Source organism: Histomonas meleagridis (genome assembly GCF_020186115.1).
Source record: "Histomonas meleagridis strain 2922-C6/04-10x chromosome Unknown contig_26, whole genome shotgun sequence".
NCBI lineage: Eukaryota > Parabasalia > Tritrichomonadida > Dientamoebidae > Histomonas > Histomonas meleagridis.
Window position 1 is genome coordinate 48,924 of NW_027150837.1, and position 13,003 is coordinate 61,926.

At 27.8% G+C, this 13,003-nt stretch overlaps 2 protein-coding genes across 2 annotated transcripts; both read left to right on the forward strand.

The window, feature by feature from the left end:
- Nucleotides 1-1,546: 1,546 nt before the first annotated feature.
- GO595_004246 (AGC family protein kinase) lies at nt 1,547-2,872 on the forward strand (the record flags this gene model as incomplete). The annotated part of the gene is made up of 1 exon (XM_067917357.1): nt 1,547-2,872. The coding sequence occupies one exon, from the start codon at nt 1,547-1,549 to the stop codon at nt 2,870-2,872; it is 1,326 nt and encodes a 441-aa protein (XP_067775370.1).
- Nucleotides 2,873-7,761: 4,889 nt separating this feature from the next.
- On the forward strand, nt 7,762-9,606 carry GO595_004247 (uncharacterized protein; the record flags this gene model as incomplete). Its single annotated transcript, XM_067917358.1, has 1 exon — nt 7,762-9,606. One exon carries the CDS (start codon nt 7,762-7,764, stop codon nt 9,604-9,606), a length of 1,845 nt encoding a protein of 614 aa, XP_067775371.1.
- Nucleotides 9,607-13,003: the final 3,397 nt, after the last annotated feature.

Here is a 13,003-nt window from a genome sequence, read left to right on the forward strand (position 1 = left end):
ATCAAAATCAAAATTATTTTGTGATGATATTTCTTGAAGTTTATCTATTTCGTCATTTCGAATTATTTTCGCAATTTCATTTGGATTATGTCCTTTTTTAACATGTTTTATATGAAGTTCCCAATTATTCTTTGAAAGTTTTTCATAATTATCGAAAAACTGTGATGCGCCAATAAAATCTTTGCATTTATCAATTTCATCTGTTTTCATTAAGTGAGCAAAACACAATGTATTTTTTGGAAAGTTTGAATCAATTAATTTATCATCAATCATTTTTCCTAAAAGGTAATATGATTCTTGTGAAGAAGGATATTTTTTAAGAAGAAATTCTTTAAATCCTTCGATAATTTGATATTTACATTTTATTACTTCTTCTTCTTTTATTTCAAAATTTTTCAAATAATTTATGTATAAACATGGTTCTGTTTTTGGATGAACGCAAAATGAAAATATTATTTGATAAATAAGAAGATGAAATGAGTTAGGAAAGCTTTCATCAAAAAAGTCAAGTATTGAAACAATTGTTTTATCAATATTTTTATAATTTAATATTGATATTATATTTACCATCGATTGGTAAATGTTTTGATTTTTTTCATATTGTTTTTCCTTGTGTAATTCCATTTAAATGGAAAAATGTTTTATGGGTTATTGACCGTTTAGAGCACTTACACAAAAAAAATGTTTATGAGAAAAATGTTACATTTCAAAGTGATATTAAAACAGTTGGATATAATGTTTTTTATGAATGTGATAGTCTCGAGAAAGTATTTTTCAATGAGGGATCGGAAGTGCCACTTGGCAGCCAATTTCAATGCATAACAAACACTGCTCATACATTCGGAAATTATCCATTTTTTAAATGTAAAAGTCTTCAATTTACAAAAGTTTCCGAAGATGGTTTAAATTATTCTAATTAGGAAAATGATTCTTCTGTCGAATACCACCAATAAACACACTTTATGAAAAATAAAGTATAATTGATAAATTAAGTTCTTGATGAAATTTCAATTTGAGAGAATTTTTTTAACGTTCGAAAACAGGTCCCCTTGCTGGGTTGTTTTGACAAATGATCGTTAATCTACAGAAAAAAAAAAATATATCGTCCAATAAAATCGGTTATATTCAAGAAAATCAAACACAAAAAACTGTCATTATCGTCTTTCTAAGAAAATAACCGCCAATGTTCAGAAATCACTGTGTAACTTCTTTACAAAGTCTCCTGAACATTTCCCTCCCAACTCGAATTTTTATATTATATATGTATTAACTATTCGAAAAGCATCATGATTTTTATTAGTCGCCACTTCATTGTTTAAGTGAGAACCTTAAAATCATGTCGGAATTTCGAATTAAAGCAAAAAGGTTATATCAAAAAGAATTTTTATACACGTAGGAATTAAATAATCATAAAAAAGTATATTTTATTATTAGCCAAGTAATAAGAATCTAAAACCTTTCATTGCTGCACGTTTAGAATTACAGGTTTTACCTGCCCTGAGAAATTTGAACGGATTCAAAATGTGAACTGTAAAAGTGGATCCAAATGTCTAAATCTGCAGCAGGATACCTCTACAAACAGACTGGTGTGCTAAAAACATGGAAGCGATTTTACTGCACGTTGGGAGACAATACATTAAAAGAATATACAGATAAAGATGGAACTGAATTATCAAATACCAACATTGATAAATCTACATCATTCAAAATTCTCACAGAAACCAATAGACCTTACTGCTTTGAAATTACACTCAAAGGTAAGCCCTTTGTGTACCGTGCAGAAGACGAGGAATCTTTTTCAAAATGGATTAATGCATTTACTTATTTAATAAATAAGTTCAAACAAGCACCTGGCTCTAAGCCTAAAGTATCACTTGATGATTTTCAAATTCTCAAAGTCATAGGACGAGGTTATTATGGAAAAGTTTTCCTTGTCCGTCTTAAATCGACTGGACAGCTTTATGCTCTTAAAGCTATGAACAAGGCCAAATTAGCAGAAGACAACACTATTAAGCAAATTCTTATTGAGCGTGATATTTTATTTCAAAATGAACATCCATTTTTAGTTCGTGGGTATTATACCTTCCAAACAGAAGCCAAAGTTTTCATTGTTCTTGCTTATGTTCCTGGAGGAGAACTATTTCGTCGACTTAAAGAAGAAGGTAAATTCACTGAACGTCGAACTCAATTATATGCCGCCGAACTTGTCCTTGCTCTCTCACATCTTCACCAACATGGAATTCTTTATCGAGATCTTAAGCCTGAGAACATTTTGGTCGATGTTGATGGTCATCTAAAAATTACAGATTTTGGTTTTTCGAAGCCAAACATTGTAAATGAAGGCCAAACAACAACAACCTTTTGTGGTACACCTGAATATCTTGCTCCTGAAGTATTTCGCCAACAGCCATATTCTCGATCAGTTGATTGGTGGAGCTTAGGCATTATATTATTTGAAATGCTTTCTGGTTATCAGCCATTTTTCGACACTAACATCCGTAATATGTGCAGATCGATTTTGTATGATGAAATCGAATTTCCACCATTCTTCAGTCCAAATGCTGTTGATTTAATTAGTAAACTATTAGAGAAAGACCCTAAGAAAAGAATTGGCTCAGGCCCAACTGATGCTGAAGAAATTAAATCGCATAATTTCTTCATCGGAATTAATTGGGACAACGTGTACAACAAGAAAACTAAGCCAAGATGGATACCAACAATCGAAAACGAAATTGACACGTCAAATTTCGATGAGGAATTCACTGAACAACCAACTGCGGTTTCATTCGAAGACCCAAGTTTGGTGCCTGAAGAGGCGCAAATAGCCTTCCAAGGTTTTACATTTAACTCTGAGGAAAAGAGCGTAATATGAATGTGATAAACATGAAATTTAAAAAATCGAATTTCGAATTTTATTTTGAGTGTTTATAAAATGTTTTAGTAAAAACTAAAAAAGAAATTTTACCACAACATTATTATATTAAACATTTTTGTTAAAGAAAAACTAAGTTATTTTGTGGAAACCTGAAAAGAAGGAAAAAGGCGAAGCAGCTGATACTTGTAGGTTTAATGGTATTATCTAGGTAAAACAATTCAATTAATTTACTGTTAATTACATTGTTATCAAGAGTGAGCTATGTATCTGGAATTTTTTTTTTTAAATTATGTGATACTTAGATCAAAGAACTAATTGATTAATGGTTAATCCAAATGAAATACCAAAATAAGAAATTAATTTCTTCGAAAATTAAAAAGTATGAAATATTTCAAATTTATAAATCAATTTTTGAGCTTATAAAAGAAATAATTTATTGATTTGTATTTATTAACGAATTTATCATAAAATTCTTCAAAAATATAAGATTTCTATGGCATGAATTTGAATTTATCAAGAATAGTTACGGAAAATAATTTCGAAATCTTCATTAACATTTTACAAGGTGTTGATTCTAGTAATATAGGCATTGAGGATATCTATGATGAAGCCATATATGCATGTAGGATCTACTTTACAAGTTATTTATAAAGTGGAATCTGTTTAATTAACGATAATTCGATTCAAAAATGTGTACTATTGGAACAACTTATGATTGTAATTAGAGGTATTTCACAATATTTAAATTTCAAATGTGATGCAGATATAGAAGATGCAAATAATTATATATTGCATTGTGTATACATAAGGTACTCATCATTCTGGATAAATTCCTAGGATTTCACACCAAAAAACCCACCATATAAGACGATTTATGTAGGTATTTCATATTTCATTTTCCTAGATATAGAAAGTTTAACATGATAAAACGGAATAGAATGTATCAGTACTTTTTAAAACATATATTTTTGTAAAACAAAAAAATGTGAAAACTGTTTTTCATTTCTATTCTATAATTTTTAAAATATTTTGATATTGGAATGATAAAAACAACTGAAGAGTATATGATTTGGTTGGTTTATAATTTATTTTATAACATTCATTGGAAAAATTTCCAGCCCGATAATAATTATAATTTCTGGCTGGCAACAGATTTTCCTTTTGTGAGTTCGTATTAGTTCAAATCAATATGAGTTAGCATAGTTCCTTGTACAAAGAGAATGTGTGGGTGATAGCTTATGAAAGGACGGAAATCAAAATTGGATGAAGTAATGTAAACATCAGCTCCACGTGAGTCCCCATTTGCTCTTTTAATCATTTTACGAAAACGCCTCCAACAACTCTGGTTGATCCAAAAATAGTTCAAAGATCTTAATACAAACAAATTTAGTTTTAGATCAATTATAACCTTTTATAATTATCTTGACTTTATTTGTAGTAATAAACTTATCAAGGTAACACCAAGTTTCTTGTCATCACCATTAAGTGATTGATCACCCTTGTTCGAAATGTGGTGATGGGATCACAGTCTTCATCATAATTTTTTACTTTCCATGCATGAAGAAATGAACGATATGATGATTTGATACTAAATCCAGTAATACAGATAGAACATGGAAATAGAAACTCTATGTATTCACCAGTTAACAAACCATTAGAAAATTTTTGTTGATCACAGTAACAATGGTTTTTATTAGTAGTACAAATCTTAATTTTATTGAAGTATATGATGAAAATAATTATTATTCTAATGATAATAATGGAATTCTTTATGATAAAGATTATACAACAATTATTTGTTATCCAATGGGAATTACTAAAAGTTCATTTGAAATACCAAATTCAGTTATAATAATTGGAGATCGCTCATTTTATCAATGTTCATTATTAACTAATATTGTTATTCAAAGCTTAGTTACTACAATTGGCAGTAATGCTTTTCAATTTTGTACAAATCTGAATATCATTGGCAAAAGTGTAAATCTAATAAATTCATATGCTTTTGCTAATTGTGATAATCTAGCTTGTATTTATTATGAAGGTTATGTAATGCCAAATGTATATTCGAATGCATTTAATGCAATTTCAACATATGTTATGACATCAGATGCATATCAAGAGTCAACATTTGGCCCACTTCAGGTATCAAAAGGTTCATCAATTAATGAATGCCTTAAGTATATATGGCCAACGCAGACATTCACTAAATCAAATATATTCACTAAGTCAAATGTGTTTTCAAGAAGTAATCCATTTACAAAATCAAATGTATTTTCAAGAAGTAATACATTTACAAAATCAAATGTGTTTTCAAGAAGTAATCCATTTACAAAATCAAATGTGTTTTCAAGAAGTAATCCATTTACAAAATCAAATGTGTTTTCAAGAAGTAATCCATTTACAAAATCAAATGTATTTTCAAGAAGTAATACATTTACTAAATCGAATGTATTTACTAAATTTGAAGCGTTTACAGAATCAAAACACTTTGAGGTAACATTTACTCAAACATTGATTCTTACTCATTCATTAGTGGAAACAATTATTTCTAAAACAATTCTTTCTAACTCTATTACTCTTACTGTTTTTGGTTCATCTTATTCTTTTATTTCTTCCATATTTATTTATTATGAATACACAATAATTGAATATTCATCATATATAATGTATTAAACAGGTTTTTATACAAATATTAATCATGAAGAAGCAAAAAACAGTCAAAATAAAGAAAATCAATTGATTTATTATCATTGCTTGGGTTTGTGTGGCAATAGTTATAATTGTTGTAATTCTTGTCATCATACTTATTCGTATTCGTATCAATAATAATCTATAGGGGAAACTGTTAATGAAGAAAATATAAATGGTCATCTAATATCAATGAATAATATGATAGTTAATATCTCTGATATTAAAGAAGACCCAATTACAGAAGAATTTAAGGAAAATGAATTCTTTGAAAATATTTAAATTTTAATTATTTATTTCATAATATAATGAATATAATGATTAAAATCCAGTATTTCATAATATGTAAAATATTATAAAAATGATTTCATTTTGTTGATATTAATAAGAATTCTATAAAATCAATTTTTTCTCCATAAAAAAAAGTAAAATTAACTTAACTAAAAATTTATGTATATTAATATTTTTTTTAAAATAAATGTTTTAAAATAATATTATTCAAGAAAAAAAAATTTAGCGCGTATACTCCTTTTAAATATATACTGAGAGACATGGAACCAATAATATACCACAAGTATCTTATCACATCTTTCATGATACAATTTTCACAATAAAATCATCATATGTCTTTTGTATAGAACATTAAAGAAAGAATCCTCCTAATGACAAAGATATTTTGATAGTATTTGACAACCAATAAAGTGCTTTCATTCATCGATCAGAACACTCAATTAGAATTCAATTATTTTAATGATAAGAGATATTCACAAATTTGAGACCATCTTAATGATATAGGAATTTTCTTCTTGAAATATTTTGTGATGAAAATTCTTCTTTCGTTTTCATCTTCTTGAATTTGTTCTTTCATTTCTTGAACTGTATGTTTCAATTCCCTTATTTGTCTTATTACTTCTTTATCGATCTGTGTTTGCTTGTTAGATTTTGTATACCCAAGATCATCAAAATTAATGTCATCTTGCTTTTCAGTAGGCTCAACTATGCTTAACTTTCCTGGTATACATATTCCCAATAGAAAATTGATTTCTTGAGTTACATCAATCCCTGAATTAGGGTTTTGTAACCATTTATTTATTCTCATTAAGCATGTTTGAGCTTCGATGCTAGATGGGAATTTATCTCCAAATTCAACAAAAATAGAAACAATTTTATGAGCAATATCAAATGCGTTTTCACCTTTTTTCGAATTTTTTCGTAGTTCTTTAATACATGCAATTGCTCCTTTTGTAGATGGTCTTTTTTCATTAGGCTGAATGTAATTTAGTAGTGCTGAAAGCTTATTTTGAATTTCTTGTTTCTCTTGTTTAATCTTTTCAATTTCCTTTTTTTCTTCTTCTGTTTGTTGAGAATAAATTTTTATTATTTTTTGGGTAGTTTCAGGTCCAATTTGTTCATTTAAAATATCTTCTAGAAGATGGTTGACATCTTTTTTTTCGATATTCGAAGCGCGTTCTTGGAAATGCATTCGTTTTGTCTTTTCTTTTTCGTTATTTTTTTGGAGTTTTGAAATAACATTATCAATGTTAAATCCCAATGTTGAATAATCTTGAATGATTGAATTCGTAGGACCAGTTGGATCTGAGATAAATCGAATAAGATTATCTGTTCCATTCTTAAATTTTTTCAACATCCTTTCTTGTTGATTGATCAAAACAAGAGAATTAAAACATAAAGAAGAAAGTTTATCTTTGTCCTCCATCAATTGTGAAATTTCCTTTCCTTGCATTTCTAAAAGAGAATCAAATTCTTCTAAAATTTGACTTACTTTAGATATTGGTAGTGTTTTTTCGGTATTTTTTTCATTTGTTGGAAGTGGCTGAGATGCCTTAAGCAATTTATTTTGTTCTTCGAGGAGTTCTTTTTGTAATTTTATTGAATTAAATTGTTGTTTTAAAATTTGTATTTTTTCTTGTAATTTAGAATTTTTCGCTTTTAATCTTTCGTTCTCATTTTGCAATGTGGTTACTAGCCTTGTGCTCTCGGATTGATATGAACTCTCAGAAAAGAATAATTGATTTTCCATTTTAGCTATCTAGTGCCTTAACGTCTTTAAGTGTGCCCTAAAACAAACCGTTAACAATATTAAACGTGCAGACAAATGTGAAATGGAATCACAAAAATTAGAAAGATTAAGAAGAAAAAATGCTAAACTAAAGAGCATGATATGGAATCACTATAAAATGTTCAAGGAAAGTCTACTTAAAATTCAAGTCGAAAATGAGATGCTTTATTCAAGTATATCAGAAGAAAAGCAAAAACATTCTGAAATTATCAGTAGATATGCAAAAGAAATTGGCGTTCTTGAAGCCCAACTCCTCCGTTGCAAGTCAACTATTACAAATGTATCAAGATCACAAGATTTTAAAAAGACAACAAAAATGGATTGGGGACTTGATGACCTTGCTGAAGAAGGTGAGAACCTATTCAATGAATCTCGGTTAATTTTTAAAAAAGAACTCCAAACCAAAATCACACTTCCCAAATATGATGATACACCAACTAAAGTTACACGTTATGACCTACAATCCAATGATATGAACACATTACACAACTACCAAAATCCTAAAGAAAAAACAAAATATGAAATTACACAATCAGAAATATTTTCTCTTGAAACTAAACAAAACAATACTATAAATACACCATGTTCAGGTGCACCAAAAATATCGACAACAGAAAGCATTCCAAAAGACGAATTAAGTGCACAAGAAGAATCTCTTTCTACTACAAATGAAAACAATTTTGAACATTCCGACATATCTAATGATAAAAATGATTCAACTGAAAAATCAAAACAAATGCCAAAAGTTACAAAAATTATTGATGAATCAATTGAACCAAAGTTTGATGAAAAAAATGATATTGCAATACTTAGTGCAAGTAATGAAGAAACATCAATCGAAAACATTTTTGACTTTGATGAGGACCAAAGTGACAGTAACAAAGCAGATATTAAACATGAAAATGTAAGTAGTGATATAAATAATATCAAAATTAATTTAAATGTTAAAAACGAAAATAACATTTTAAGTGATGAATTTGAAGAAGAAAACAAAAAGGATGAAATAATTTTAAATGATAAAATTAACGAAAACACTGAAAGTGAAAAAAGTATTTCAATTAACGTAGAAAACAATACAAATAAAATAAATGGAAATACTGAAAGTGAAAATAGTGAATCAACAGAAGAAGAAAAAGACAAAAATGAAATAACTTTAAATGAAATTAATGAAAATTCCAAAAGTGAAAACAGTATTTCAATTAAAGAAATTAAAAATGAAAATGACAAAAGTATTTTAACTGAAAAATTGGAAAAAGAAAGCGACACAAATAATAAAATTTTAAGTGATGAAAATAATAAAAACTCCGAAAGTGAAAACAGCGTTTTAAGCAACGAAAAGAATAACAACAGACAAACTTTAAGTGAAGAAATAGATGATCAAATTGTTTCAACTGATTTAATTAAAGCAAAAAGAGAAATTAATGAAATTCAAGAAGAAAAATGCAACAACATATCAAAAGAAGAAGAGTCAAATGTATTTAATGAAGGAGTATTTGATATTGACAATATTTCCAATATCGAACACGAAAAGAAAGATGACGGAAATATTATATCTGAAGATTTCGAATCAATCATTGGCATTCCAATGACTAAAAGCGATGAATCCAAGAAAAATACATCGCAAAGTTCCAAAAATTCTTATTCTGGAATCCAAACGTTTGATGAAGATATTACATTTGATGATTTTGATTCAATTACCAAAAACAAAGATAAAACAGAAGACTCAATTTCTATTGGTTCATCATCAGCTGTTGATTCCCTTTACGAATCTTATTTCCATAATATTGACTATGGTAACATCGAAGAAGAAGAAACTTTTTCGGGTGATAACATGAACGTGTCATCAGATAATAACGATGATGATGATGACGATATGGAATTCGATATAAGCTCAGATAGCATTGATGTCGATTCTGGTGGCGGTGATTATGGAAGCACTTTTGGATCAAGATTTGATTACTAGCAAATGAACTTACAATAATTTTTTGTGAATAAACAATAAATATTTATAATAAAAGTATTATTTATTGCGCAAATCGAATATTTATTTCATATATTAGTATTTAAGTATAGATAAATCATCAAAAAAACAAACATTTTAACAAATAAAAACATTACCTGTGATAAAGACCCGTGTGGAGATTAGTAAGAGCAAGTGCAAATGCAATAAAAAGATTAAATGGATGTGTGATTCGCATTTTAAAAATGTCTTGACTCTCTCTAACAAATATGCAAACTTCATTTGCATATTTCCCCTGTTCAATACAAACGAAATTTTTAATGGATTCTGTAGCTTGCATGTCATGGAAGTCCTGGTAGTAACGGCCTTTGATCATGAGAGGTGGCTTGGATTCAAATATTTTACCATCTTCAAAAATCACTTGAAAATATCTGGCACCATAAGAGCCAAGAAAATTATTTTGATATACAACTTTAAAATTTATTTCAGGTCCCTTAACTTCGAATTTTAGACTTTTAGAATCTGATTTGATATTACCCAAAATTTTTCCTGAAGAAGGCTCAATAATTCGGTATTTTGTATGTAACAGTGTCGACCTAGTTACTGCAGAAAAAATAGGTGTTATTTCTGATCCAAATAATTGGTATGCATATGTTCCAATTGGACCTCTCTTTTCTCTACGAAGAATAGATTCAACTATAGTGTTTGGTTTTATTGGTTTCGTGGTTTCTTCCAAAAAAACAGAAAAATTAGAATGATCAACTGTTGGTGGTAATGGGCGGGGAATACCAACTATCGGTCCTTCATCAGAAGTGCTTGTTGGAAAATCACTATTTGATGAATCTTTCATCTTATTTTTCTGGATTTTTTGAGCTTTTCATCCTGAAAAGACGTTTAGATCAACAAAGAAAATGATGAACAAACAACTTACAATAAATTTGTTTTTACATAGGCTCCTATTGCTTACGAATGAAACCGAATTTTTTAATATCAAAAATCAGTAAAAACATATCTTACATCAGGAATTTGTTTGGGAAGTTTTAGTTTTATTGGCATCTTCTGGCCTACCTTGGGCTCGCTTACGAAAAAGACATTATTACCTGATTCAGAATTATCCCAAGATTTTCCATAATGACATCTTAAACCAAATTCCACTCTCGCCAATTTTCTTAACTTCATTGTTTGATTCAAAGAACTTCTTGATGTTACTTGCCCTTCATTTCTTTTTGTTCCAATCAGCTCATTTCTACATAATGGACATTTATCTCTAAATTGACCACATCTTGAATTATTATGATAAATGTGACCGCATTCAAATACCAATCCACCAACTCCAATCATATTATCAATTGGTGTGTTGCACATTGCGCACATTGGATTGAATACAAAAGCAGCTCTATTTTTTACTAACAAAACTTTTTGATACAAATGAGCACAATCTTCCAAAAGCAATTCACACACAGTATTTGATAACATTTGGTTATAATCAAGATATTTAAACACGGCCGATAATACTTTTCTATATTGAATTTGATCGATACCGCAAAATTCTGTTTTTAGAACATTAAAAATATTTTCTGGAGAAGCTCTTTGAAGTACTTCAACTACGAAATAAGCAAAGAAAAGTGTTATTGCGTTTTTTGTTTGTGAAGATTTCCCATTACATGCGATATATAAAGGTAATTGAAATGCAATAAAAATCCCTTTCCACATATTTTGTTTTTCATAATTCGGGAATTTATTAATAAGATCAAATATTATAGTCATTGTATAATAAGCTCTTTGGAGTTCAGGTGCTTCTTTTACTAAATCTACTGAAGGAACATTTATATCGCCACCAAATCGAATCGCTTCAACTAAAACTGCTTCCATTTCTTCGACAATTAAATTTACAGCTGAATTAATGTTTCCAATTAATGTATAGATATAAATACATGCATCAATAACTCGATGTTGCTTACATATTTTAAATGAATCTTCTATTGATATTGTTCGATTTGCTTTTATTAATGGAAGTACTTCATTTGGACAATATCTGCATGTGAATACTAATAAATCATAATAATTATCATTTGTTAATAATTCTCGCCATTCTGACTTAAATATTGCAGTAAGATAAAGATATTTAATAAATGGATCATTTTCATTTTTAAGAAATTCATTATGAAATCCTGGAATATGTTTTGATGATAATGAAATCGCTTTTGAAGAATCAATTAATAATAATAAAGAAAAATTGTTTTTTATAGTTTCGATCATATGATTATCAAATAATTTATTTGGTTCATTAAAAGAAATTGATTTTGAAGTTTCAAACTCTTCTTCGTTTTCTTGTGATTCACTTATAGTTGTTGACTCACTTGAAGTTTCTTCTTCAATAGAATCAGATTCATCATTATTCTTAATATCAATTTTTTCATGTAAAAATGTAATATTTTTGTGATTTGTTTCTTGTTTTTTATTTTTTATTATTTTTTCATTAATTATTATTGATGACGAACTTTCACTTATACTAAAATCATTTCCTTCATTAATTTTCTCTTTTTGATTCGATTGTCCTATTAGTGAATCTAAAGATATTGAACTTTCATCTTTATTTTTTGGATTTAGATAAAGTTCCGAACCTTTTTGTGGATTTTTAATATATTCAAAAACATATTTTCTTCTTTCTTCTGTAAGTGCCATTGCATGAATCACTTTATCATATCGTTTTTCATCAGCATAGAAAAGATTTACAATTGTTGAAAAACCAGCTGATTCACAATAGTCAATAATATCTTGAAATATAATTATATTTGGATATTGTTCATTTAACATCATTACTATTTTTTCTCTTATATTTATTGATGTTTTTGTTGATTGAAATGCCCAATCAATTAAAATTTTAATGAAAAGTTGTGGTATTTTTATTTTCATTTCCAAAATATATTGAGCTATAACATCAATACAAGCACATAATTTATCAATTGGAAATGAAACAATTGTTTGAAGTATAATTTTACAAAAAGTCTCTAATTCAATTTTAGTTTCTTCATCAAGAATTATTGGGAAATATTTTATAAATTCAGTAATAATTTTTGTAACTATTTCTTGATCATTTGACAAAAGTAAGAATAAACGTGGATAAGTACCACCTATTTGAACACATATCCATAAAATAACAAGTTCTTTTTGTAATTGATTTGTTTTATATTTATCAATTAAAATTAAATCAATTATATATTGCTTATAATATGGAGTTTTATAAAAATATATACATGGTGATAAAAAATCTTCGTAAATTTCAGTCCATATTTTTAAAAGAATATTAATCATTTGATTTTCTAATGCAATTATAAATAAATCATCAGCATAATGAATTGGAATACCTGTTCTTAAAATTGCATTTTCTGCTTGATTA